General features: G+C 47.8%; 2 protein-coding genes across 3 annotated transcripts; one reads left to right on the forward strand and one right to left on the reverse strand.

The window, feature by feature from the left end:
• Positions 1-589: 589 nt before the first annotated feature.
• UBE2A (ubiquitin conjugating enzyme E2 A) lies at positions 590-9,846 on the forward strand. Of its 2 annotated transcripts, XM_050901718.1 has the most exons (6): positions 590-829; positions 1,117-1,197; positions 1,340-1,365; positions 6,741-6,830; positions 7,871-7,959; positions 8,396-9,846. In XM_050901718.1, the coding sequence occupies exons 1-6, from the start codon at positions 786-788 to the stop codon at positions 8,522-8,524; spliced, it is 459 nt and encodes a 152-aa protein (XP_050757675.1). In that variant the 5' UTR covers positions 590-785; the 3' UTR covers positions 8,525-9,846. The 2 variants fall into 2 exon arrangements, with proteins under 2 accessions (XP_050757675.1, XP_050757676.1); XM_050901719.1 differs by lacking the exon at positions 6,741-6,830.
• A 2,494-nt stretch (positions 9,847-12,340) lies between these two features.
• On the reverse strand, positions 12,341-22,731 carry NKRF (NFKB repressing factor). Its single transcript, XM_050902060.1, has 3 exons — positions 22,457-22,731; positions 18,602-18,723; positions 12,341-15,279 (listed from the first exon to the last, which is right to left on the reverse strand). The coding sequence occupies exons 1-3, from the start codon at positions 22,648-22,650 to the stop codon at positions 13,292-13,294; spliced, it is 2,304 nt and encodes a 767-aa protein (XP_050758017.1). The 5' UTR covers positions 22,651-22,731; the 3' UTR covers positions 12,341-13,291.
• Between the last annotated feature and the right edge of the window lie 450 nt (positions 22,732-23,181).

The raw sequence follows: 23,181 nt of genomic DNA on the forward strand, positions 1-23,181 counted from the left end.
CAGCATATAAAGCTGGGGACGTTCGGAGTGATGGCGTTTGTCTTCCCAAGTAACCGTTAGGCGTGATGGAGCCCCGCTTTCCTGGAGATGGCTGAACACCTGCCTGCCGATGGGAAGTGGTGAACGAATTCCTTGCTTTGCTTTGCCTGTGTGCGCGGCTTTTGCTTTACCTGTTAAACTGTTTTTATCTCAGCCCACGCGTTCTCTCACTTTTACCCTTCCGATTCTCTCCCCAGTGAGCGAGCGGCTGCGTGGGGCTTAGTTCCCGGCTGGGGTTAAACCCCGACACAGGTGAAGGGGCCAGAAGACTCCTGCCGGTACCGAGCGCCGCGCAGCCACCCCCGGCTCCGCCGCAGCCGCCGCTCCCCGCCCGCCGCCATTCCCGGGGGCGGGGCCAGCCGCTCCCGCCCGGCCCACCGGCGCCACCGCCGCCGCTCGGAGAGAAAGACGGCCCGCCCTCCCCCCGTGACGTCACAGCCGTTGGTACAGCCCCTCGCCCCCGCGCCGCGGTGGTAGAGGCTGGGCTGGGGGCTCAGCGACATCCGGCTCCGCCCCCCTCTCCCCGCGCTGTTGGTACGTCCCGGGATCGCCCGGCAGCCGGCGCAGGAGTCGGCGCAGCCCAAGGTCCCCCCCCTCCCCCCCCGCCTCAGTGGTAGAGGCCGCGATCGCTCCTGTTCGTCAGCGCTGCCGTTGCCTCAGTTGGAGCTCGCTGCCGCCGCCGTCGTCTCTGGGCGCCCCGTGCTCCCTCTGATAGTGTATGACTGATCTATAACCCTGAGCCCGCCATGTCCACTCCGGCCCGTAGGCGCCTCATGCGCGACTTCAAGAGGTACCGAGGCCGCCGGCTGAGGGGGAAGGGGAGGGCGGGCGGGAGGACGAAGGGCCCGGCTTTACCGGGGGAGGAGGGGGGCAGCACAACATGGCGGCGGGGTAGGGCGCGCTCCGCTGATTGCGTAGCGCCGGTCGACGCTGTCTGCCTGCGGGTTACGCTGTTTGCGCAGGGGCGGGTAGCTACCTGCCTGGGTTACGCGAAGTGCGCAGGGGCGGCCGCTGGCCGCGCGGGGGGCGCCGGGGGGGCGGCGGGGCCGGCGCCTCAGCCCTCCCTGTGCTCCGCAGGCTGCAGGAGGATCCCCCGGCCGGGGTGAGCGGGGCCCCCTCCGAGAACAACATCATGGTGTGGAACGCCGTCATCTTCGGGTGAGTCGAGCGGTGGCGGGGCGCCGGGGGCGGCAGGCCGCGGGGGCCGCCGCTGTTCTGCCTCGTGGGGCGGGGGGGGGGCGGGTGTCAGAGCTGGGCTGCCCGCGCGGTAACGCTGTGCTCTGCTTCTTCCCTCCTCTAGGCCCGAAGGGACCCCTTTTGAGGACGGTAAGTGCGGCTACGTGTGGTCCTGGTGTTTGGCTTTCTCGGGGTAAACTGCTGCAGTTTGACACAGCTTTGGTGTGTCATTGCCGTGCACTTTGCAACAGGTGTGGGCCTGGGGACGGAGAAGGGACATGGGTGCATATTCACCTGACCACACATCTGTATGCTGGACTTATATAAATCTTTTTTTTTTTTTTTTTAATTCTACTCCAAGAAAGCATTGTAGATTTAGATTGCTATGTTGATTTAAAGAAACATACAAATTAGCTTGTAGGGGCTTGCTTGTAATCACTAAGTCTCATTTAATGTACCATTTTAAGGATCTCCAAGTTTTTCTGTTGAACCCTGGATCATGTTTTTAGGGACACTCATTTTTGGAGAACTGTCAAAAACCTGGTATAGAACCGTTGTCATTTGTTTTGAGTTCTGTTTTTTCTGATGCTGGAAGTGTTTTGCGAGTAAGTCCCAACATGAGTCAGCTGAAGGAGGAAATGGGCTGAATGTTTGTGGAAGTTCAGAACAGATTTTGGGGGGGGGTTTCTTGGCATTTACTTCACTCTGCTACAGTTGGTATCATTCAGGGTTAAAGATTAAAAGGACTTTTTAACTTTAAAAGCTGACTAAATAGGTCCTTGTAACATACCTGTTTCCTAGTAGTTTCCGTCTGGCGTTACTGTCTTTTATAGCTTTACTGATGCTTTATGAATACTTCAGCATCTTTGTGAAAACTTGTTAGACATGAAATACTGTCTAACTGAAATCAGTGATGCATTTTTTTTTTTAAGATACTTTCAGTGCAGGCTATAATTAATCCTAGATCTCCATGACTCATGACAAAAGCATAGGAAAAATTCCTTAACTCTTATGTTGTTCTTGGCTAACTCCTTTATCTCTGTTTATCCTCGGAGGTAGCACCTGTGGGCATGCCTGTAGATTGCAGACTTTTTTTCTGTGAAGATTTTGAAGGTTTTAAATATTTCAGGCCTAAGAAAACTCCAAAGACTCCAGTTACTTTTTTTTAATGTATTTGATTAATTAAGAAACTTGCTGTAGTAGCTGCTTCAGAAGCATAATGTTTAGAACTTGAGTATTCCATAACATCGCATGATAGAACAGATAGACTAAACGTATGCTGTTACCTCATCTTGTAAACCCTAAAGAAGGGCTCCCTTAAACTTCTGTGAGGGTTGCTAGAGCTGCTTAGGTTCTTGGTGCACTGCCACTAATAGAGTGATTCACTGTTTGGAGCGGAAAGCCGTCTCCTTGCAGTGTGCTAAAAGGCAAGTTGTTTCCATGTTCAGGCTCTTCCAGCTCAGTGTGAGGTTAGCAGATGCTATAAGGGCTTTTTTCCATATATTTCCGTTTAGTTGCAGAAGGTTGGAGCCTGCTTTTGAGAGCCCTGACATACTGATTTCCTCTGTGCTTTCCACTGTGGCAGCATTGTGTCTTTATCTCAAATACTTAGGACATGTTGCACTCACAGCAGTTTGAAGTTCAAACAGATGCTTGAGTCTGCTACTGCTGTCCTACTGCTTTGGTTGATCTAATAATATAATCGCGGTGTGTGATGGATTGCTCTTTTCATAGCAAAGTGTGTATTTTCACAGTATGCGCTCAGGAAAACAGATATGTCTTGTGTTGCAGGATATGCTTATCTCTTTTTCTCTGGGACGTATCTTACATTGTGCTAGATAACAAAATGCTAAATGGTGCCTAGAGATACCACTGTATTCGTGCCTCGGCTGTGCTTTTCCATTAAGTGAGTAGAGTAGCACAGCTCAGATAACGGTAGCACAGTTCAGATGCAGTTTAGCTTAATGTAGGTAAAAATAAGGGAATTTTTATTTAACAGTATCGAGCTGTTAGTTTGGGCTTGTTTTGTAACTGCGCAGGCCCTTGTGAGTCAAAGGTGCACTGGAGCTCTGTAATCCTTCTCAGGAAGCCTTTGCAGGACAGCATTCTTCAGAAGTCGCTTTGTATTTTCGTTTTTAGGCTCTGTCACTTCCTGGTGATACTGTAAGACTTCAGATACCTTAGTTCTTGTGAAAGTAGCCTGTGAATTTTTGTTGTTGTTGAACTAGAGGTGTAATAGTTTCAACATCGTGAGAATTACTGTTCTTTATCCTCGTTCTGGTGAGGCCCTTCTCCAGGCTCAGCTTCTGAGACTTCTTAGCTTTGTCTAAACTGAAAACCTTAAGTTCAAACACGTTTGTTTACTTGCTGTGCAGCATAATGCAGCTAACAACCCTCCCTCCCCTCCACCCCCAGACTTTAGAGGGTGTTTTCACAACTCGTTGCGCAGGCTGACTCGGCCTAGGAGCAACTACTAATTTAGATCAGCAGCACAACTTCCATCTTCTGGTTTAAGAGGATTTGATTGCAGGTGTCTGCAGTAGGACCCCAGGGATATTTATCCTGCCCTTCACCATATTTCTAAGAATCTATATGTGTGTGGCATCTAAAGTGGTAGTGCTGTCACAGTGATGGAAACCCAGGCTCTCCCAGTTCTTCAGACCTGTTTCTCTGAAACTGGATGATGATACTGTCATTAGCGCAGGATTCCTGGCTTGGAGAGAGTTAAGTAACACAGCTATTGTAGTATCCTGCCTTTCTGTGAGTGTGCAGGAAGCTTGAACAGAGAAAGCAAGGCATTTGCCTTCTATGTGGTTGGTTCCTTGCTTATGGAATATGGATTCTGTATCCTCATGTGGGAGAGGAAGAGATTGTCCCTGCTTTATGGACAGTGGAATAGAGGGGGCTGCTCTCACTCCTTGCGGCAAGAGGGGCTTAGCAGGAACGTGGGTGCTGCTCTGGGCGGGGGTTACTCAGGCCAGCGTACAGGTCATGGAGCAGCGTCCCTGTTAGCCATGTGAGAGTCTCGCATCCCGAGGTAGGAGAAACAGATCAACCAGGTAAGTAAGTACAAGAGAGAAAAGAGAATGTTCTCCTAAGATCAGGGATGATCCTAATATCAATAATGACAGGGAATATGATAATTTATGTTTTAAAATTGGCTGTCTAGGGTAAGTTGCAAGGAATACCAGTTGAAAGCTTTAAAATTAGTGACAGAAGAGACTGGACACTGAAGGCCTCATCCCCAGCAGTGTGCGTCGTGATACCTGTTTCACTTGTGTGGGCTTTCAGTGTGAGTGACCTTTGGACTGTGGTTCACCGAATCTCTGGATTTGTCCTTTAATAAAGCTCAACAATGAGGTGTTGCGTACTGTGGAGCTCTTTCAAAGAGCCATTGCCAGTCGGGGTCTTGACTTGGAAATTTGAGTAAGTAGATCGTCTAGCTGGAAGCTGTCTAACCACTCGCTCAGATTTGTGTTAAACGTAGTGCTGTCCTGTCCCTGGTGGGACAGATAGCTTCCCTTTCTTTCAGTAGTTTTAAATGGATTCTAAGACCAAACTGCCCTTGTTGATGCTTTTTGGCCATTTTATCTGTCCCCTCTGCTCCCCCACTTCAGTCAGTGTTGTAGAATAGCATTCATTTTCTCAAGTATGCTTGTTGAACTCTACTATGTGATGGTTTGTGCTCAGTTTTCAGCTGGCTGGTTGCTTAGTCACTCTTCCACAGAACAAAGTGCCTGCTTTCCTGCCTCATAAGGAGGCTGCCGAGAGCCAGAACTGGGACAGGAAGAGCTAGGAATCTCTAAGATTTAGAATCAAATCGCTAAGCATTCCATTCTAAAGGGACAATATTGCTTGGGATTGTCACCATGTAGGGAAGGAAGGGTAGTCCTGAGCTGATGTTCACAGCTGGTAGAAATTGTTACAAACTTTCCAGTGCTGGCTTTCAAACTGACCTCAGATCTGGCTCTGTGCCTCTGGATTAGCTGGAATAAAGCTTGAAAGCCCCACTACAGACTTCCGCTAATTTGAACAATCTTAACTATACCACTCTAGTTCCTTTTGTTTTCCAGTAAGATAGCGTGCTGTTGGCTCTCTGCTCTTTTGTTGTTAGGCTGCTAATAAATAACAAACATGCAAAAACTTATTTTTAGGATGTTGAGACTTCCCACTGCTGTACGGAAAGCTCTGAAGCATCTGTACTGTGTCTTCATATGCAAACTGGAACGTCAAAGCAATGACCTTCATTTCTTGCAACTCAATGTTACAGTTTATCTCCTTATAAAGGAAGGAGTCCCTGGGAAATACTGCAGGTCCTTGCTGATCTGAAAAAAAGGAAAAGGGGTTGAAAAATCTGTTCTCTGGCCACCAGTTGTTGGCACATGTTTGCCAGCTAAACGAAGGAATACGTTAATTATATTAGTGCTGGAAAACTCCCTCACAGTAGGAAGCAAGGATGAGCTTTATATCTGAGCCCCTGAGTTTTAATTTGGGCTCTGAGTGTTGGGGGTAAAAAAACCTGTCACTGATATGTAAGAATGCCTTTTCAAAAAAGGTAGTATGTCTGCCCTGGCAGCTTGGTACAGCTATTACTGTAAGGTACGTTCCTTTTACAGGAGAGCTGTCTATTTATATGAAGGTGCTTCAGATATTTCTCTCTGGGCATACCCAGGAACTTCATAAGCTGCCTCCCGGATTGGTTGGTCTGAGGCGATAGCATGGTAAAGAGAGGCTTGCATGTTTTGAAGTGGAGCATGTAGAGTTCCTTAGTTACTGATCTGAATCGCTAGCAGCGCTTAGTCCCTTGGACCCATATTTGTGCAGCTTGGTTGACAGACTTCTTATTCTCAGATTGTCATAGCCTGAGAAGAAGGGCTAAAATAACTTACGTTGGTGCAGGCTGTTAAAACGATTGGATTGGGATTTAACTACACAGTTTTCTGTTTCCGCTTAATCAGTCTTTCTCAAAGGAAGACTAGTTAGTGTGAAGTAAATGATCAGATTTTTATTTTAAAGTGTCTGATTCAGATGCTGCTTTCAATACTACTTTTCTACAATAAGACCTGATTACCTTACAGTTGTTGATAAAAACGTATTTTCTTGAAATTTAAACAGGAAATAAATAAGAAGGTCCTTGTCATGATAGCATATTCCAGTCTCTGGGACTTACTAAATCATGGCCTGTTACACAGATGGCTATACACCCACTTGTGTTGTTTTTACAGTGCACTGGGATTAGGCTTTGTGGAAGGGGAGATTTATTTCCTTACACAAACCTTTTGACTGGGGTGGTGGTTTTGGCAATAAAAGTAAGTCACAGGAGAACTGTCCAGGACTTCAGAGTTAATGATTAACTCCGAAGAGAGTAGAAGAATCATTGTAGGACTGAGCAATCTGTATTCCATATCCAACATGCATGTATGAGCACAACAGTATCAGTTTGTGCTTGTAGAGGGATGCTGCTTATTCATCCCTTCTGTAAATTCATTCTGAATAAAGGTTACTTATCTCTCTTTCAACTCCAGGAACTTTCAAACTTACAATAGAATTCACAGAAGAATATCCGAATAAGCCACCTACTGTTAGATTTGTCTCTAAAATGTTTCATCCAAATGGTAAGTACATAGACAATGCTTTTTTTGTTCGTTTGGTTTGGGGTTTTGTTGTTGTTGTTATAGCTTGCTATAGTGCTGTACAAAAAGGTCTATTTATTATAAAAGTTTCCACTATCTAATAAGCTAGCAAAATTCTAGTGTGGTTCTATGTAGTTTTGGTAAGGTTGAATATGTGAGCTGTGCTCGGGCTTGAAATGAAAGGGGCAATAAAAGGAGCTGCTTAGCTTTCAGGTGTTACAGCACAATGTTGATGAGACACTGTTCTCTCTCAGCTGCCTGTTGTTAAACCTTACAGAAGAATATTTTGTACTTAAGTAGCAGCGCCTTGGACTTTTGTTTATATGTGTTGCATACATAGCATAATGACACTGCTGAATGCAGTTGTCTTTTATCACTTTTCCCAAAAATGCCTGTAAGAATGATACACCTTGAAATGTAGTGCTAGTTTCCAACTATAGCCAGTGATAGTAAGATCGTTTAATTAATCCCCTTCCTGGGTAATTAAAGGTTGGAGATGTATTTCTTGCCTCCAAACAAATGATTAGCTTTGTGAAGAAATACCGGAAAGTTTCAAATGTAGCAAGTAAGCATGTGTGGGTAGAGTGCACTGAGGGAGGGTTCTTCTAAAGCTGCTGTGAGAAAGGTGACTAGACACTGACTGGTGTAGATACTTTCTGGGGAAACCTTATGTGTAAACAGCTTTTTGCTTGTGTTCTTTATTTGGTTCACTTGTGGGTAGCTTAAATTATTTTGCCTTAAAATCTATTCATGGTTTTCCATAGTGGTACTTGCAATGTCACAGAGAAGCTTGATGTTGAAGAGTAAGTAGGGGTTGAGTTTAAATACCTGAGGCAGCTGTCGGTGACAAGCTTCACCTCTTCCTACCTACAGGCTCGTTTGCTGGATTTAAGTCTGTCAGACACTACTGACTTTTGTAGTGTTTTGTCAGTACGTAGGTTTTCAGGATCAGGCAATACTAGGAAAAAAGCGAGTAGCTGTACAACTGCTGTTTTAAGCCATTCTTCTTGAACCTTTTCTAGTCTATGCAGACGGTAGTATATGTCTGGATATTCTTCAGAATCGTTGGAGTCCTACTTACGATGTCTCCTCCATCTTAACATCCATACAGGTAAAAAGAACTCTGCATGAAAAGGCAGAATGAAATTAGGATGCTTTGAAAAAACAGCTCAGGAAGCACCTTTTTTTTTTTTTTTTTTGGCTCATGATAGCCAGTATAGCAGCTATACCTTGATATTTGCTAAAGTATGAACGCTTCCCAGATGTAAATTGACTAGACAGTGACAGCAGGTCGTCACTGAAGGGACCCATCCAGCGATTGCACTGCTTGGGTGTTGCTGCTTGACTGTCAATTAAACAGTCACCTGCACTGCTGAGAGCAAGACTGATGGCGAAAGCTTCCAGTAACTTGCAACTGGAATAATGCAATGTGCCTTACCTGTATCTAGATTAACTTCTGCGCTCTTATTAGTAGGGATAGGTTAAGGAATATGTTGGAAAACTACGCATACCTTCAAGTGCCTAAGAATCTTTTTCTCTTTGCACAGTCTCTATTGGATGAGCCAAATCCCAACAGTCCAGCAAACAGCCAGGCAGCTCAGCTATACCAAGAGAATAAGCGGGAATATGAAAAACGGGTTTCTGCAATAGTAGAACAGAGCTGGCGTGACTGTTGACCCAGGATGATGCAAATGAACACTCTGTTGATGAGGAAAATAAACAAAGTGTCTGAGTCATCTTTTTCCTCCTAGCATTTACTTTGAAAGCAGAATAGCTGTCGTGCTGTTGCCACCCTCCCTTGCTGAAGCTTCTTCTCCTTGGACATCAGAAAGCACCCACTTTGAAGTCAAATGTTCTGTACTTGGGTTACTTGCAAAAGAGTTACTGATGCTGAATTCATTTTTCTGTGGTCCCTCTCCAGTCTTAGGGCAGTATTGTGCATTTCTGTAGTGTACACTAAGCTTTTAATTGTAATTGTGTTATACACAGTGATGCTTATGTGTAGCTTGATAAAAGGGATGTTTATATACATACACATTTTTTAACTGATATTAACTAAAGTGCTGATGTGTCCAGGCTGGTCATTTACCTCTATTGGTTTAGACCCCACTGCATTTATAAGTACTGAGTGAAGAAATAACCTCGTTTCCCTTTTGTATTGGTTTATCAACTCCTTACTCATGGAAAAAAAACCAACTCTTAAGTTGATTCCAATTCAAATATTTAGTAAGACTGTGGAATGCTAGTTACTTCTGCACTTCACATGCAAGATTTATGTACAGATATACATAAATCACTACAGTTGTGGTACTTTGATCTTTGCTTAGGGTGAGAAACAACCCCTGCCCCCCTTTTTTTTTATTTTATTTTAAAGGACATGCCTACAGAGACTGCTTCAGTAAGTTTCTATAGTCCTGTCACTGAGGCATTACTGGACAAAACCAGGTAGAGCTGTGGTACTCTGAGCAAAAGACCTTCCACATTAAGGAAGAGGTAAAACCTGAAGTGTTCCAGTGGTGGAATTACTCTTCTTCAGTGTCCTCCTCCTGCCCCTTATCTTTGGCTGAGAAAGAGAAGTTCTCCGGGATCCAACTTTGCCTTGTGGAAAGTTTGACTAAAGTAGGGGGTAGGCACTTGAGTCTCTGCAGTTTCTGCTCTTCGTAGATTACTGTGTGGTTTGTGTGAGCTACTGCTGCATGCTTGAGTTAGTTTCCCTTCAGTTTTATGAAAGTATTTTTTCAACTCTGAAAAAACATTTGTAAGTCCAGACTCACTTTTTTTGTAAGGCCAAGTTTGTACGTTTGGATACAGTACCTTAAGCAGCAGTGTGGGATGAAACCTACAATTGTGTTGTCCACTGTTCCAGTGTCTTTTGTGTGCACATTGGTCTGTTAGTTGAGAAGTATAACTTTGCACAAGTAACCCATGTAAGAAACTGTACATTTTTCAAAAGTTGTAAATAAAGTGTAACCTTAGTGCTTATTGTATAAATAGGCAAGAGGTGTATAACTGTGGTTATTTTAACTGGGACAGTAGGAGCCTGGCGTGGGATCAAGCTCCAGGCAGACTTACAGCAGGACCGTGAAATACTTCCTAACCTTGGCGGTCGGTGTTGTGCTTGGGCAGAAGCTGTGCCAGCTGTAGCGCAGGGATAATAAACTCAGCCCTTCCAGCCAGGAGGAGGTGCGAGGTGCAAAGGAGGAAAGACGGGCCAGGACCAGCTACCTAGCAGAGAAATGGAGAAACAGACACAAGTTTTAGCGAAAAAAGCACTTGCAGGAAGCTCAGCACCGTGTCATGCCTGTGAGTGAACTGTTGACAGAAAAGCAGCCTATGATAACGAGTTACAGCAACTTAATGGGCTCAGGAATGAATGGATACAGGAATCATTTATTTTCCTCCTGTCTTATGAGGGGGAGAACAGGATTTAAAATGACTGACATGTAACAAAAGCTGGTACTGCTGCTTAGCTCTACAATTAAGACAGAAGCTGCCAGGCTCTTTCAGAAAATTACACTGGGATTTATACCTGCTGTGACAACAGCTCATATGCCTGAAGAGGCCTTTTGTCTGACCTGGAACAGCCTTTTACCATTCAAGCCCTACCTAAGTTAGTTGTTACACTTGCTCATTTTCCTAAAGGACAGAGCATCTTAACGGGACGCTCGTACCAGCTAGGTGTGGCAGTCTCTTGGGTGTGGATGGAGAAGGCAGGACAGAGCCAGTCTGCCTCAAGTAATCATCGCGTTCGTTTCTTAAGCAGTCCCTGTGCACGACTTGCCCAAGTCAGAGCCAGTCAAGCAACAGGCACCTTAGTTGCACCCACCAAGTTATAGACCAGGGCAAAAAACACCCAAGAAACCAACCTGACCCCAACCCCATCACCTGCATTGATAGGGATGACTGAAGCCAACCAAGAGTACCTTAACCATTGCCCCCGTACCAGCTGTAACAATTTCTGCAAGCTATTGCAAGCAGAACCCTTTCTGAATGGTCCCAGCCATTTTAATGTCACAGAAGCCCTCGTATGAGTCCCTGCCTGTTTGTATTTGTCTTGCTAGTCACTAAAAAAAAAAAAGAGGAGGGAGTGGACTCTTCTTAAGGCAGCCAGAAACAAGAGCAGCACACAGCTGGGGGGGGGAAATCTCACCTTTACACCCCTCTTAGGTAAGGCCTTCAGCCACTAACTTCATTTTAAACCACGTACTGGCGCTCCAGAAAGCTGACAGCTATATAAACACACCGGCAATGGAGAGGCTGGTGGTTCTTTAGCTCCAACAGGTAACACCCAGTCATCCAAACCGACAGCCACTCACTAACCAGGAAGGCAACAGACGGGTCCTGCACAGAGGTACCGCGCTCGGCAAAGATGGGTGGCCCAGAGTCACGGCCACTACCCAGGACAGGAAAAGCAACGCCCTGCACAGACTCACGCTAGACAGCTACCTACTGCTCTTGAGGTACCATTACATTTAGCCAGCACCTCTGCCCACCCACCCCCACCCCACAAGAGGCATTTTTCATCCCAAATACTGCAGCGGTGCTCTTGCTGCCTTTCTCAGCATCCCCAACCTTTGAAGACCTGCTGCATAGCCAAGTTAGGGAGGGGGAGCTGCACTCCTGGTTGCAGGAATATCTGCCTAGAAAGTACCAGGCTTCTTCCACTCCTACATCACCATCTGCTAGAGCCCAGCGTTCTTGAAAGCAGAATTCAGAAGTAGAGAGCGGGAATAATGCACACAAAAACCCCAAACAACAAAACCAACATACTTCGAGAATTACCTGCCAGATTATTTTTCTACAGAGACAACAGCAGCAGGTTTTTATCTCGGGCAGCCAAGCTAGCAGCAGCCGTGCTGCAGCCATCCAGGCAAAGAGAGGAGGGAATGCTCCTTCTCTTCTTCCTGAGCAAGTCTTACCTGCCAGGGCAGCCTCTTCCTTTTCATACTGCAGGGATGAAAATGCCTCTCACTGCACATCACCAGGATATGCTGCTTCATCAGTAGAGGTCAGTCACCCTCTCCTCACACTGAGTGTATTTAAAAAGAAAACAGAACAGGAGGTGGGAAAAAAGCTAGAGGATGATGTAAAAAGATGGAGAGGCAAATACAGGCAGCAGAAAAACAAAAGCGATAGCTGAGACACAAGCCAACAGGAGAACAGACAAAAAAAAATATTTCATTAGGACTGGCTTCACACTAAAGCATCATCAGCGGGCCCTACTGGTGACAGAAAAAAAGCCAGCATCTCTAGGCACATCTCGCTCTTGGCTCTTCCAAGGTCAATTCCTAACCTCTGTGTTTTCCAAGCACGAAGCAAGTGTTCCTCCAAGGCTCACAAAGCACCGTGTCCTGTGGTACTGCCGGCAGAACGGCACAGGCGGAGGTCGGAGTCTGCTTCCCCGGCAAGGCGAGAAGTGCTCCAGCCTCCCAGCAGCGCGTGCCAGCCCTGGAGAGACGGCACACTCACACCACACGTCAGAGCAACACCAGAAAGTTTACTTGTGAATCGCCCTTGACATACACAAGCACAGGTACAGCAATGGAGCAGAGAAATAATTAGGCACAGATTTGATTTTGCTCAGGATTAAAGAGCTTATATCCAAAGTAAAAAAATAAGTTATGTAACAGTCCCCACAAGCTACATGAGCATCTTTGAGCGTGGGCTCTGCGTTTACCTCCAGTTTTATATTTCACACTTCACCATGGTATTTGCACGTCAAGCAGCGCTCCAAGGTAAAAAATGCCCAGGAATTATCTCAGTCCGACACACTGACGAGTAAGGTGCATTCAGTAATTCTCAGTATGGGAGACTCAAGGTAGAAATCTATGAATAAAACTGTACTGTTAAACTGGTTAAGGACATCTCTACATACATACACACAGCAGAGACAAAACCTCACTATATGTATTTCTCAAGAATAAACGCAGTTTTCACACTTTTTTTTTTTATACGAAGTGTGACAAATCCTGTTTTTTCCAGAAATAAAACTTTATTTTTGTTGTCATTATTACCAACTTTACATACAGGTTTATTCCCCCAGACTGCATTTCCTTTGCTTTTTATTTTTTTATTTTTTTTTTTAAAAAAAAAGGCATTTTTTTCCTTCCTTTGTCAAGAAGAATATAAGGGAACTATAATTTTAAATGATGTCAAATTCCTTCTCGTTGGACATGTGGTTTTGCTATTACAAAACTATTAAAATGTGAAGGAACAAGTAATATCAAAGACACATACAGTAACAGCACTACTGCTTTTGGGTTGTGCTAATATACTTGAACAGAACCTGGTCAGTTCTAAACCTCTAACAACATTTTAGAAATTATATTAACGAAGTAAAAGACTTTAACGTTAATATAACCCACAACAAGAAAAATGCAGCATCTCTTTCTTTAATCAAATATCTCGGAAGCTCAGTCTCCGGTACAATGGGACACCTAACCTCAGTTCGCTTGAGGCATAATAAGCTCGTAATGCCCAACCTGGCCTTCCTGCTTCAGCTGGTCTAACAGATCTTCCTTGCGCCGCTTCCTGCTTACCACCAAGTATCTGTTGTGCCCCTGCCCATGAGATTTACTTTTAAGACCATATTTTTGGGCGATCTGGTGTATCTGCTTCCGCTCATCCATGGTCAGTTCTCTAGAGAAAGTCAAGTCAATGTGGCTTTCTGAGCGTGCATAGTTCCGAATGATCTCTTCGATATCTCTTTTAGCGATTTTGTTCACCCTTTCTACATCAAGCCCAAGTCCTTCCCTTTTAAACTGCTCCTTCACTGAAATAGGCTCCCTAATTCCTTCACCATCTTTCCCCAGGCCACCGCCTGTCCAGCCCATCTTTCTTAAAATTTGATTCCCAATGTTGTCTTCTTTGATCTTCTGTTTGAAAGCCTCTTCCGCTGATCGACCCCGAATCTCATTTCTAGAGATGACGTCTTCGACGGTGCCTTTCTTCAGGTTATTAACAACAGTTGGCTGAGTCTTTTTGAGGATTTTCACGGCTTCCTCTGCTGCCTCATGCTTGACAGATTTCTTCACTCCAACTGCTTCTGCAATGAATTCATCCTCAAGCAGCACCTTGCATTTCCATCGCATGCCAGTCATCCTTTCAAAGACATACTCCACCATCATCTTGTTGAACTGGGCGGTGTCATTCAGCGTACACACTGGATTACTGGAGTTCTCATAAACCACGAGGTCCTTCAGGTCCTTCTTCCTTCCGGAGCCCCGCGACGAGCAGCCCACTTTCTGAACCTGGGTCACTTTGATGGCTGCTATATTTGACTGCATCTTCTGCAGAATTTTCAACGCCTCCTCAGCTGCTGCGTGCTTGCTGGTCTTTTTAGTGCCAAATCCCTCGGCTAGGCAGTGATCTTGTAGATACACTTGACAACGCCACGAGCGGTTGGGCATTAATTCATATTTATATTCAACAGACATTTTGTTATATGAGGCAGAATTGTTAAGTATTCCTATTGCGTCGCTGGCATTCTCCGTGAGGACAAAACTAGTCCAGTGTTTGTTGGTATTAGTGGAACCTTTTACGGATTCAGTACCAGGCTGCATTGGGACACAGTCCCTGTTGGCAACTACAAACTCCTCATGAGGTTTGAGAGCAGGAGGGAAATCTGGGCGACTCACGCCTGCCTCGCACACCACCAAGTCTTCGTGATAGGTGTGCTTGAACTTCCGCTGAACAACTCTAACTTCCACAGACTTCTTCAGCAGCTTGACTGCTAGCTCCGCGGCACGATCCCTGGATCCATTTTTGCTGCCGGCGTAACCGGTGGTCAGGTAGACATTCTGACATCGCACTTCACAAGCAAAGCCATCTGTTAGGAGCTTCTTGCTCTTGGGGAGGTCAGCAGGGGCGATTTCTTTCAGAGGAACATAAATATATTCAGGATTTGTCTTGCATGCCTGAATTGAACGTGTCAAAAGATACGTATAGTTAATTTTATCAGTCCCAGTGTTTGCATCTGGGTTAGTGATATTTTTCCAGATAGCTGCTGACAGTTTCTCGATAAAACTCTGCTTCAGCATTATAGCTGACGGAGGGAAAGTCTCTGATGCAGACTGGACAGTTGAAGGAGAAACAGACACCTGCAACACACTGCTTGTGGTAGAGTCCATACTATTCACAGCCGCCTTCGCTGCTGCTGCCTGGCCTGCAAAGCCAAACCCAGCTGAGTTGGAGAGCTGGGGATCCACCTCCCGTGCACTCACAAAAGAATTTGTACAGTTTTCAGCTGGCTGCGCTATGCTGTTTGTATTTGCCTCCTGGTTCACCTCCTGCATTTGGTTATCCAGAGAATCTTCCTTCTTGTCACCCTTCTCAGCACTGGTGACAAAGTGTATGGGTTCAAAACGTGGTCGCACCCGGAACCTGGGGACCATCTTTTTGGGCGGCTCAGGAATCTCTTCCAGCTCTGGACCTATGGGGTGGAAGAAAATGACAAGATTACCAATATGTGCTATGACAGGGAGACAACATTTTCACAGAGTTATCTATAGGAGGAGCCTGCAGGCTCTGAACACAGGATTCCCACTTCTTAGCCACAAACCAAAAGGTTTCCTTCCGAAGACATTCACAATTGATCAAATAGGACCATTCATTCTTGTGCAGGTCACTACAGCGGTATTTCCAGCTCCACAACTACCATACAAAAATCTCCACATATTTAGATACATGGATTTTAGGTCCGAATCACTTGCTCTGCCCCGCAACATTGCCCACTGAACCCATCCAGTGATTTCTGAAGTTAATCCATTCAAAGGTACTAAAACAAGTAAAAACTACGGCCAATAAGACAAAACACCAGAGCGGGACTAGAGCCTCAGCTCTGACTCTGCCGCAGGTTTGCAGGATGATCTCAGATAAACTACTTTATCTTCAGGTCTTCTCATTTGATGGAGTAACACAGTGATACTGCACCCTCCTTTCCAAAACATGCAGGGCTGTTAATGACAGTGTTAATAGAAGCGTATTTTCTGTAAATATAACTACCCTTGGCTAAAGGACTCCAAACTTGGAGAAATCTGCCCGAGCCTCAGGCGACAGCTGCAGTGGCTGGGGGGGCCCCATTACACATTCCTTGTTTCTTAACCAGAAGAAATACAAATAAGGCAGAATATCCTGATAAGCACAGCTACTGCAGAAAATGAGAATCAAACAGCTGATTGTATTGGGTCTGCGTGGCAAGGTTTTGGTAGTGGGGAGGCTACAGGGGTGGCTTCTGTGAGAAGATGCCAGAAGCTTCCCCTGTGTCTGACAGAGCCAATGCCAGCCGGCTCCAACATGGACCCACCACTGGCCAAGGCCGAGCCCATCAGCGACGGTGGTAGCGCCTCTGGGATAACAGATTTAAGAAAGGGAAGAAAAGTTACTGCACAACATCAATTGCAGCTGAAAAGAGGAGTGAGAATATGTGAGAGAACTCCGCAGACACCAAGGTCAGTGAAGAAGGAGGGGGAGGAGGTGCACCGGAGGAGAGATTCCCCTGCAGCCCGTGGGGAAGACCATGGTGAGGCAGGCTGTCCCCCTGCAGCCCATGGAGGTCCACAGTGGAGCAGATCTCCACCTGCAGCCCGTGGAGGACCCCACACCGGAGCAGGGGGATGCCCGAAGGAGGCTGTGACCCCATGGGAAGCCCGCGCTGGAGCAGGCTCCTGGCAGGAGCTGTGGCCCCGTGGAGAGAGGAGCCCAGGCTGGAGCAGGTTTGCTGGCAGGGCTTGTGACCCCGCGGGGGACCCACGCTGGAGCAGTCTGTTCCTGAAGGACTGCACCCCGTGGAAGGGACCCACGCTGGAGCAGGGGAAGAGTGTGAGGAGTCCTCCCTCCAAGGAGGAAGGAGCAGCAGAAACAACGGGTGATGAACTGACCACAATCCCCATTCCCTGTCCCCCTGTGCCACTTGGGGAGAGGAGGTAGAGAATTCAGGAGTAAAGTTAAGCCCGGGAAGAAGGGAGGGGTGGGGGGAAGGTGTTTTATGATTTGGTTTTATTTCTCATTATCCTACTCTGATTTGACTGGTAATAAATTAAATTAATTTTTTTTTCCCCAAGTCGAGTCTGTTTTGCCCATGACGGTAATTGCTGAGTGATCTCCCTGTCCTTATCTTGACCCGTGAGCCTTTTGTTATATTTTCTCTCCCCTGTCCAGTTGAGGAAGGGGAGTGATAGAGCGGCTTTGGTGGGCACCTGGTGTCCAGCCAGGGTCAACGCGCCACACTGATAAGAAATATGTTACATCTAAAAGATGCCTCATCCCTGGAAGTGTTCAAGGCCAGGTTGGATGGGGCTTTGAGCAACCTGGTCTAGTGGAAGGTGTCCCTGCCCATGGCAGGGGGGTTGGAACTAGATGATCTTGAAGGTCCCTTCCAACCCAAACCATTCTATGACTCTATGATACAAGACCTCTCTTGTGAAAGATTTAGCCCCCACACGCTGAAGTGGTACATGTGTGTAATTTCATCAGAGGAGCAAAAGGCCACCTCAGTGCCTTGGAATGAGCTGCCTAATCCAATGCCAATGTGCGCAACCGTAATATAGGTCAGGCAACACATCTGTCTAGACATCACACTACCATAGCGTATTTATCATAGCCTAGTTCACTGCAGATGAAAAAACTACTTCACATACATACAGCATAAACAGGCCTTCATATTTAATTCAGGTGACAAAGCTCTTATACATGCGTTAAATCCTTCCATCGTCAGTTTTGATGAGTTACAGCAAGGTTTACATTTCTTGCTCAGTTTGGCATTTTAATGATTGTGCTGCAGCAGCATCTAAAGGCTCTCACCAGCAGAACAGCTCTTTATGCTGTCTGTGTAACATGCAATAGAGAACCCTTCCCCTCAGAGCTTCTGCCTGAGGGACAGACAAAACATGGGAGAAAAGTAGTATTTTTCTCAGTTTTGCAGCTGGCCTATGGAAGCACAGAAAGGCTGCTGGGTGTCAAAGTAAGGGAAGAAACTTTGGCAGAGCTAGGGATTATATCCAAGTCTAGAGGAGCCCTGTGCGGTCTGACCATTTGTGCTTTAAACAGCCAAACTACTGACTGACACTGCCTCACAAAGCAAGGGCCTGCCTGCTCGCATCCACTCCGGAGAGAGGGCAAGGGAGCTCTGAAGGTGCTGGAGAGGAGCCAGCGGATGGAGCCACTGAACTGCCAGCCCCCTCTCCCTGCTGCATTTTCTCCAGTGGAAAAGCTACAGCTGGAACATCAACCCCTGAGACCACGGGACTGGGCTGACACATGCAGGACTCTTCCAGGCCCAGTAGGGAGGGGGAAAAAAAGAAAAAAATTAACCCCCTCCCTTAATGCTCCAGGCAGGTCGTAACGCAAAATCAATAAGCTGAACTGCACATCTCCATGCACACGTACAATCCCTTCTCAGGTCAGATCGTCACCCCTCACCACAGGGAAGAAGGGCAGACAGATATTTCATTACATAGATTCAATTCCCTAACACTATCACTAGGGAAAATCAATTACGTGGTAATTTCAATGAAAAACGGTATTTTCTTAAGCAAAAAGGTAACTGCATGAATTATGTACACCCCACACATGGCAGAGGAGGGGAAACAGCTGCAGTCTAGCAGAGTACATCACGGTCACTTCTCTTCAGTTTACCATGCTGGCTCTCGCTGAGGCGGCCCCATGGCACACTGCTCTCCCCATGCTCCCGCTAATGCCCACCAAACAGTGACAGGGAAGGGTGTCTCCTTTGACACACAGGTAGATATACTCACTGTCAGATGGAGAGCGGTATCTTTTTAGCTTCCTGCTAGGGACCAACTCGTATGTCCTCATTTCCCCGATATCGATGCCTTCAGCCATCTTGAGAACCTTCTCCATGACCTGCAAGCCGTATCTGTGTGGATTCAACAGCAAACCACTTTAGAACTGGTCCCACAGGGGCAACACACACAAGCTTTTATTATGCAAAACAAGAACAAAAGCTGCCTGAGACATAGTATCTGGTGTAAGAGAAACGCTCCCCCTGATGTTGCTGGAGTATTAACACAGGAGCTGACCACCGGCCTCAGGCTGCAGCTAGTTCAGTGCCGGCAGACAGCCTGCACACCAGCTAACAAACTACCTGGCTCTAAGTGAACCCATTTGTGAATAACAAACCGTGCAGCCACCAAACTGACAGTGTTTTAAACTTAAATTTAAATACATTATCTGTCAAAACATAACATTTGGCAGAGCCACTAGGAACACTAAGGAACACAGAAGTGTGGAGAAGGAGGAGTCTCTGTAGGCATCGCAGCTTCAGTGAACTAAGCACAGGAGCGACTGACTGGCACTGAAGTCTTGTCTGGGTCAGCAGCCACAGACTGCACGTCACCAATACTGAAATTGCAGATGTCAGATGACAAAGGCACTGCTCAGCCTTTATCGACCACCCTTTAAAAAGCCATACTAATTTCTAGCTTGGTAGCTGTAACTGAAATGTTTTAAATCCCTGAGCCACGACAGAGGTGAGGTGGCTGTAACTAGCTCTCTGCAAACCCTGACCCTGCTGCAGCACGCTCAGAGTTCCACACAGGAAGGACACCCAGTGTACAACCCCACCTCTCTTGGCCTTACATCCCCAACCATCTAAGTCTTCCATTGCTCTGGGGATCTGTCAAATGTTTGCAAGCCATTTGCACGCTGAAGCTGAACAAGAAAAAAACCCAAACCTTTCTAACCAAGGAGAACCTACAAACATGGCCTGAAACTAGCCTCTGACAGCTTCGCACTGTGGTTCAGAAAGGAGAAAAAGCAATCTTGCACCTGTTCCATGGTGCGCTCACCTTCAAAAGTCAAAAAGCATCAGGTCACTGCCCATGGACAGGAGTCCACAGCTGTACCAACAGCTAGTGCTGCAATAACTTGCACCAGCTTTTAAGTACTACTGTTCCAAGGGCTCTGGAAATCTATTCACTCTCCACTCAAGAAATGCCCTTCCTGTTCCTGATTTAGAGGACCAGGCAGAAATTTGATCCATTTAAATTACAGGGCGAGAACTCTGAACACACACTACTGCGGTCCCTGCTTCACCTGCAGGTACCCAGCACAGCTCAGCCCCCAGCAGAGCGGCAGTGGAACCGTGCATGGGAAGAAAACACCAAGAGGGATCAAAGGGAGGCAGACAGCGGTGACCCCCTCATCCTCCCGCAGCCAGAAGGGAGAGGGGTGGGAATCTCTATTCCTCTCTCTGGCTTACAGGGAGAAGAGTACATCGCCTGTGATGGGAACATGAAGGACGATGCCCTTTTCCAGCAGGGTGCAAGAACAGCGTTAGATTTGACTTGAGTGTGTCACTCTTCTTCACAAAGGATGGAGATGTTTGGGGCTCAGATTTCTGCCAGGGCGAAGACCAACCAGTCCCAACATGGGTTTGTCTAACCTGGCCTTAGAAATCTCAAGTTGTGGAGACTGCACATTAAGGCAGATGAATCCCATGCCTCCAATGCCTAACTAAAGTCTCCCTGGTGTGACTTAAATACGTGACCTCTTATCCTGATCCCAGTAGCTCTGGAGCATAACGCTTCCCCCCCCCCCATTTTGCAGCCACTTTTAACATATGTGAGAACACATGCATCTTCTCTCATCCACCCCTAAACTAAATGAATCCTGTTACTTAACTCCCTCCTCACAGACCATGTTTTCTAAGTCTTCTGGACATTCTCCAGACCATCCACCAGCAGAATACTCCCTCAGATTTCATCAGCAAAGACTCTGATTTGTATTTACTCTGACAAACAGGTTGTCTTCAGCTAGCAAGTGATCAACATTAAAAAAATCCACAACAAAAAACCAAAAAAACCCCAAACCAAAAAGCAACCAACAAACCTAAGAGAAAACAACAAAAATCCCCCAAACTTTGAAGTTATTCATTTGATACAGCAACAACAGCTCTTCCCAAGCAGCAAAAGGCAGTTCCAGAGAAAGCTGTGGGTCCCCTCCCTCCCCCAGACAACTTTCAGTAAAGCTGCCAATTGCTCTTTAACAGCGCAGCGTGTTCACCGTGCTCGTGCGGTGTGTTCATGTTCGTGTACAACGAAAGCTTTGTTGTACATCCTCACTGATAATGGCTCTGCACCGCATCATGCCTAAATCTGTTGCTCATGTCTCCCCTGAAAGTTGCAGGTAGAGATGTCCATCAGGGAAAGTATGTGCATTTACAGGCTTAAATTACATCATTTTTTAGGATTTGAGATCTTGCCACATAGTTCTTCACTTCTGTTATCAGCACCCTATAACCATATTATTGCACTGATTCCCAAAAGCACTATCACAAAGAAGGCCCTCCATTAAGACAGCACATAAACACATCAAGATAAGCTAGTGGACCAAAGAGACTATATCTTAAGAAGACACGCTCAATTTTAACATACTACTCAAGCTTTGGAATTTGAAGCTGTTTTAAAACTATGTTCAATTTTGGTGCTTGGAGAGCAGAATAGTTTAGTACTTGGACCAGAAAGAAACAAGAAAACATGCAGATCTACATTTAAAGATGTTGACTTGGCTCTGTACAAATGACACAAAATATTCCCCAACAAGGCTGTGGGATAGTAACATTAATCGAAGTCAAACTATATGCCCTTCAGTGTTTACAAGCTCCTCTGTCACTGCACAATCTGCTGAAGTTAGTCATTAAGCAGTTGCTTCTGCCTTTAAAGCCTTATGTCCAGTTAAAAATAATCACTACATCAGAAGTGTCAGTTGGGACGTGGGTGATGTTTCTGCAGATCTCCACAACCTAGTTGCTAGTTACGGTACGGTGGTTTCTGCATGTTAACAGTGATCCTGATGAACGGAAACCTCTTCCATTCACCAGGCCTATTTCTCTCAAAAAACCTGAGCTTTAAGGGGATTGTATTGGCTGCTTTATGCTTAAAGGGATACTTTCTTCTCACTTAAATTATAAAGCACTATACCATATGCTTAACAAGTCTTCAGGGGTGGGACATCAAGAACTACTTTCAAAAGACATATATACTTTTTCAGCAGCTTGCTCCCTTCCACATACAAATACATGCAAAGAAGACTGTCCAGGAACTGAAGTTCCCCTGCATCAGCCCCTTCCCCCCCAGCTCTCCTGGGGTTACTTTTTAAAAGGCAGTTGGGGCTGAGATTCAGCTGAGCAGCACCGGGCCACGACGGGGACCCCAGAGAGTGGGGCAGCCGAGAGGAGCGGCCAGAGGGAGCCTGAGCTCCTTCTCCCGGCCCGGCGGCGGGGGCGGCCCGGCCCCGCTCCAGGCGGCAGCTTCAAACTTCTACCCCGACTCCTGCCAGCAGACCGGGCCGCCTCTGCGGTGCCTCGGCCGCCCCGAGGCCTCGGGGGGACCCTCCTGAACCTGGCTGACACGCCGGGGCACCCACGCCTGACAGCGAACGCCAGGCCCCGGCAAGCAGCGGGGCCGAGCGGCCGGGGCCCGCCACGGCCACCCCGGGCGGCCGCTACAGGGCCCGGGCCCTCCTCAGGGCCTCCCCACACCCCCGGGCCCACCTCAAGGCCTCCCCTAGGCCCAACCGCTGCAAGCCCCCCTCCCTGCCCCGGCCCCGAGGCGGCAGCCCGGTGCCGGGGATGTCCCGCCGGGCCTCACCTGCAGCCCATGAAGACGTGGTTGGTCCAGAGGACGGAGAGCGAGAGGAGCTGGTCGATGGCGGCGCCGGGGTAGCCGTGGAGGTGGCGGAGGATGAAGCGGCGACGCAGCCCCCATTGCCGCTCGGTCTCGTTGTACTGCCGCCACTGCTCCAGCACCGACTCGGGCACCGGCTCCGGCTCCGGCGGCGGCATGGCGGGCAGCGGCTCGGCGGACGATCCTGCTTCGCCGAGGGGCCGTCCCCGCCGGTGGGCGCCGAGCCTCCGGGCACAAGCGCGCACGGCGGCGGAAGCGGCCCAGGTGTGCCGGAGGGGACCAGGCCCCACGTGCGGACCAGGCCGCGGCTCGCTGCGGGCCGCCGGGGAGCGCCGGCCCGGCCCGGCCTCGGCCCCGCCCCGGCCCCGGGCCCGGCCCCGCCCCGGCCCCGGCCCCGCCGCGCCCCCGCCCGTGCCGGTGTAGCGGGCGTTCTCCCCTCACTCGCGCGGAGCGGCCCGGCCGGCGCCGCGTCACGTGGCCGCGCGTCACGAGCGCGCGAGACGCCGCGAGAAACTGCCGCCACTGCCGGCCGCCTCGGCTCCCCCGCGCCCCCTGGCGGCGGCCGCGGGCGGGGCGGGGCGGGGCGCAGCCCGCCAAGCTGCGGCGGGGGACGCGGCCGCAGCTGAGGCGTCCGGGGAGGCCCCGGGGTGGGGAGACCGGCCCGCAGGCACCCCGCCAGGATGGCCGAC

The sequence above is a fragment of the Gymnogyps californianus genome, chromosome 9, assembly GCF_018139145.2.
Source record: "Gymnogyps californianus isolate 813 chromosome 9, ASM1813914v2, whole genome shotgun sequence".
NCBI classification, from domain to species: domain Eukaryota; kingdom Metazoa; phylum Chordata; class Aves; order Accipitriformes; family Cathartidae; genus Gymnogyps; species Gymnogyps californianus.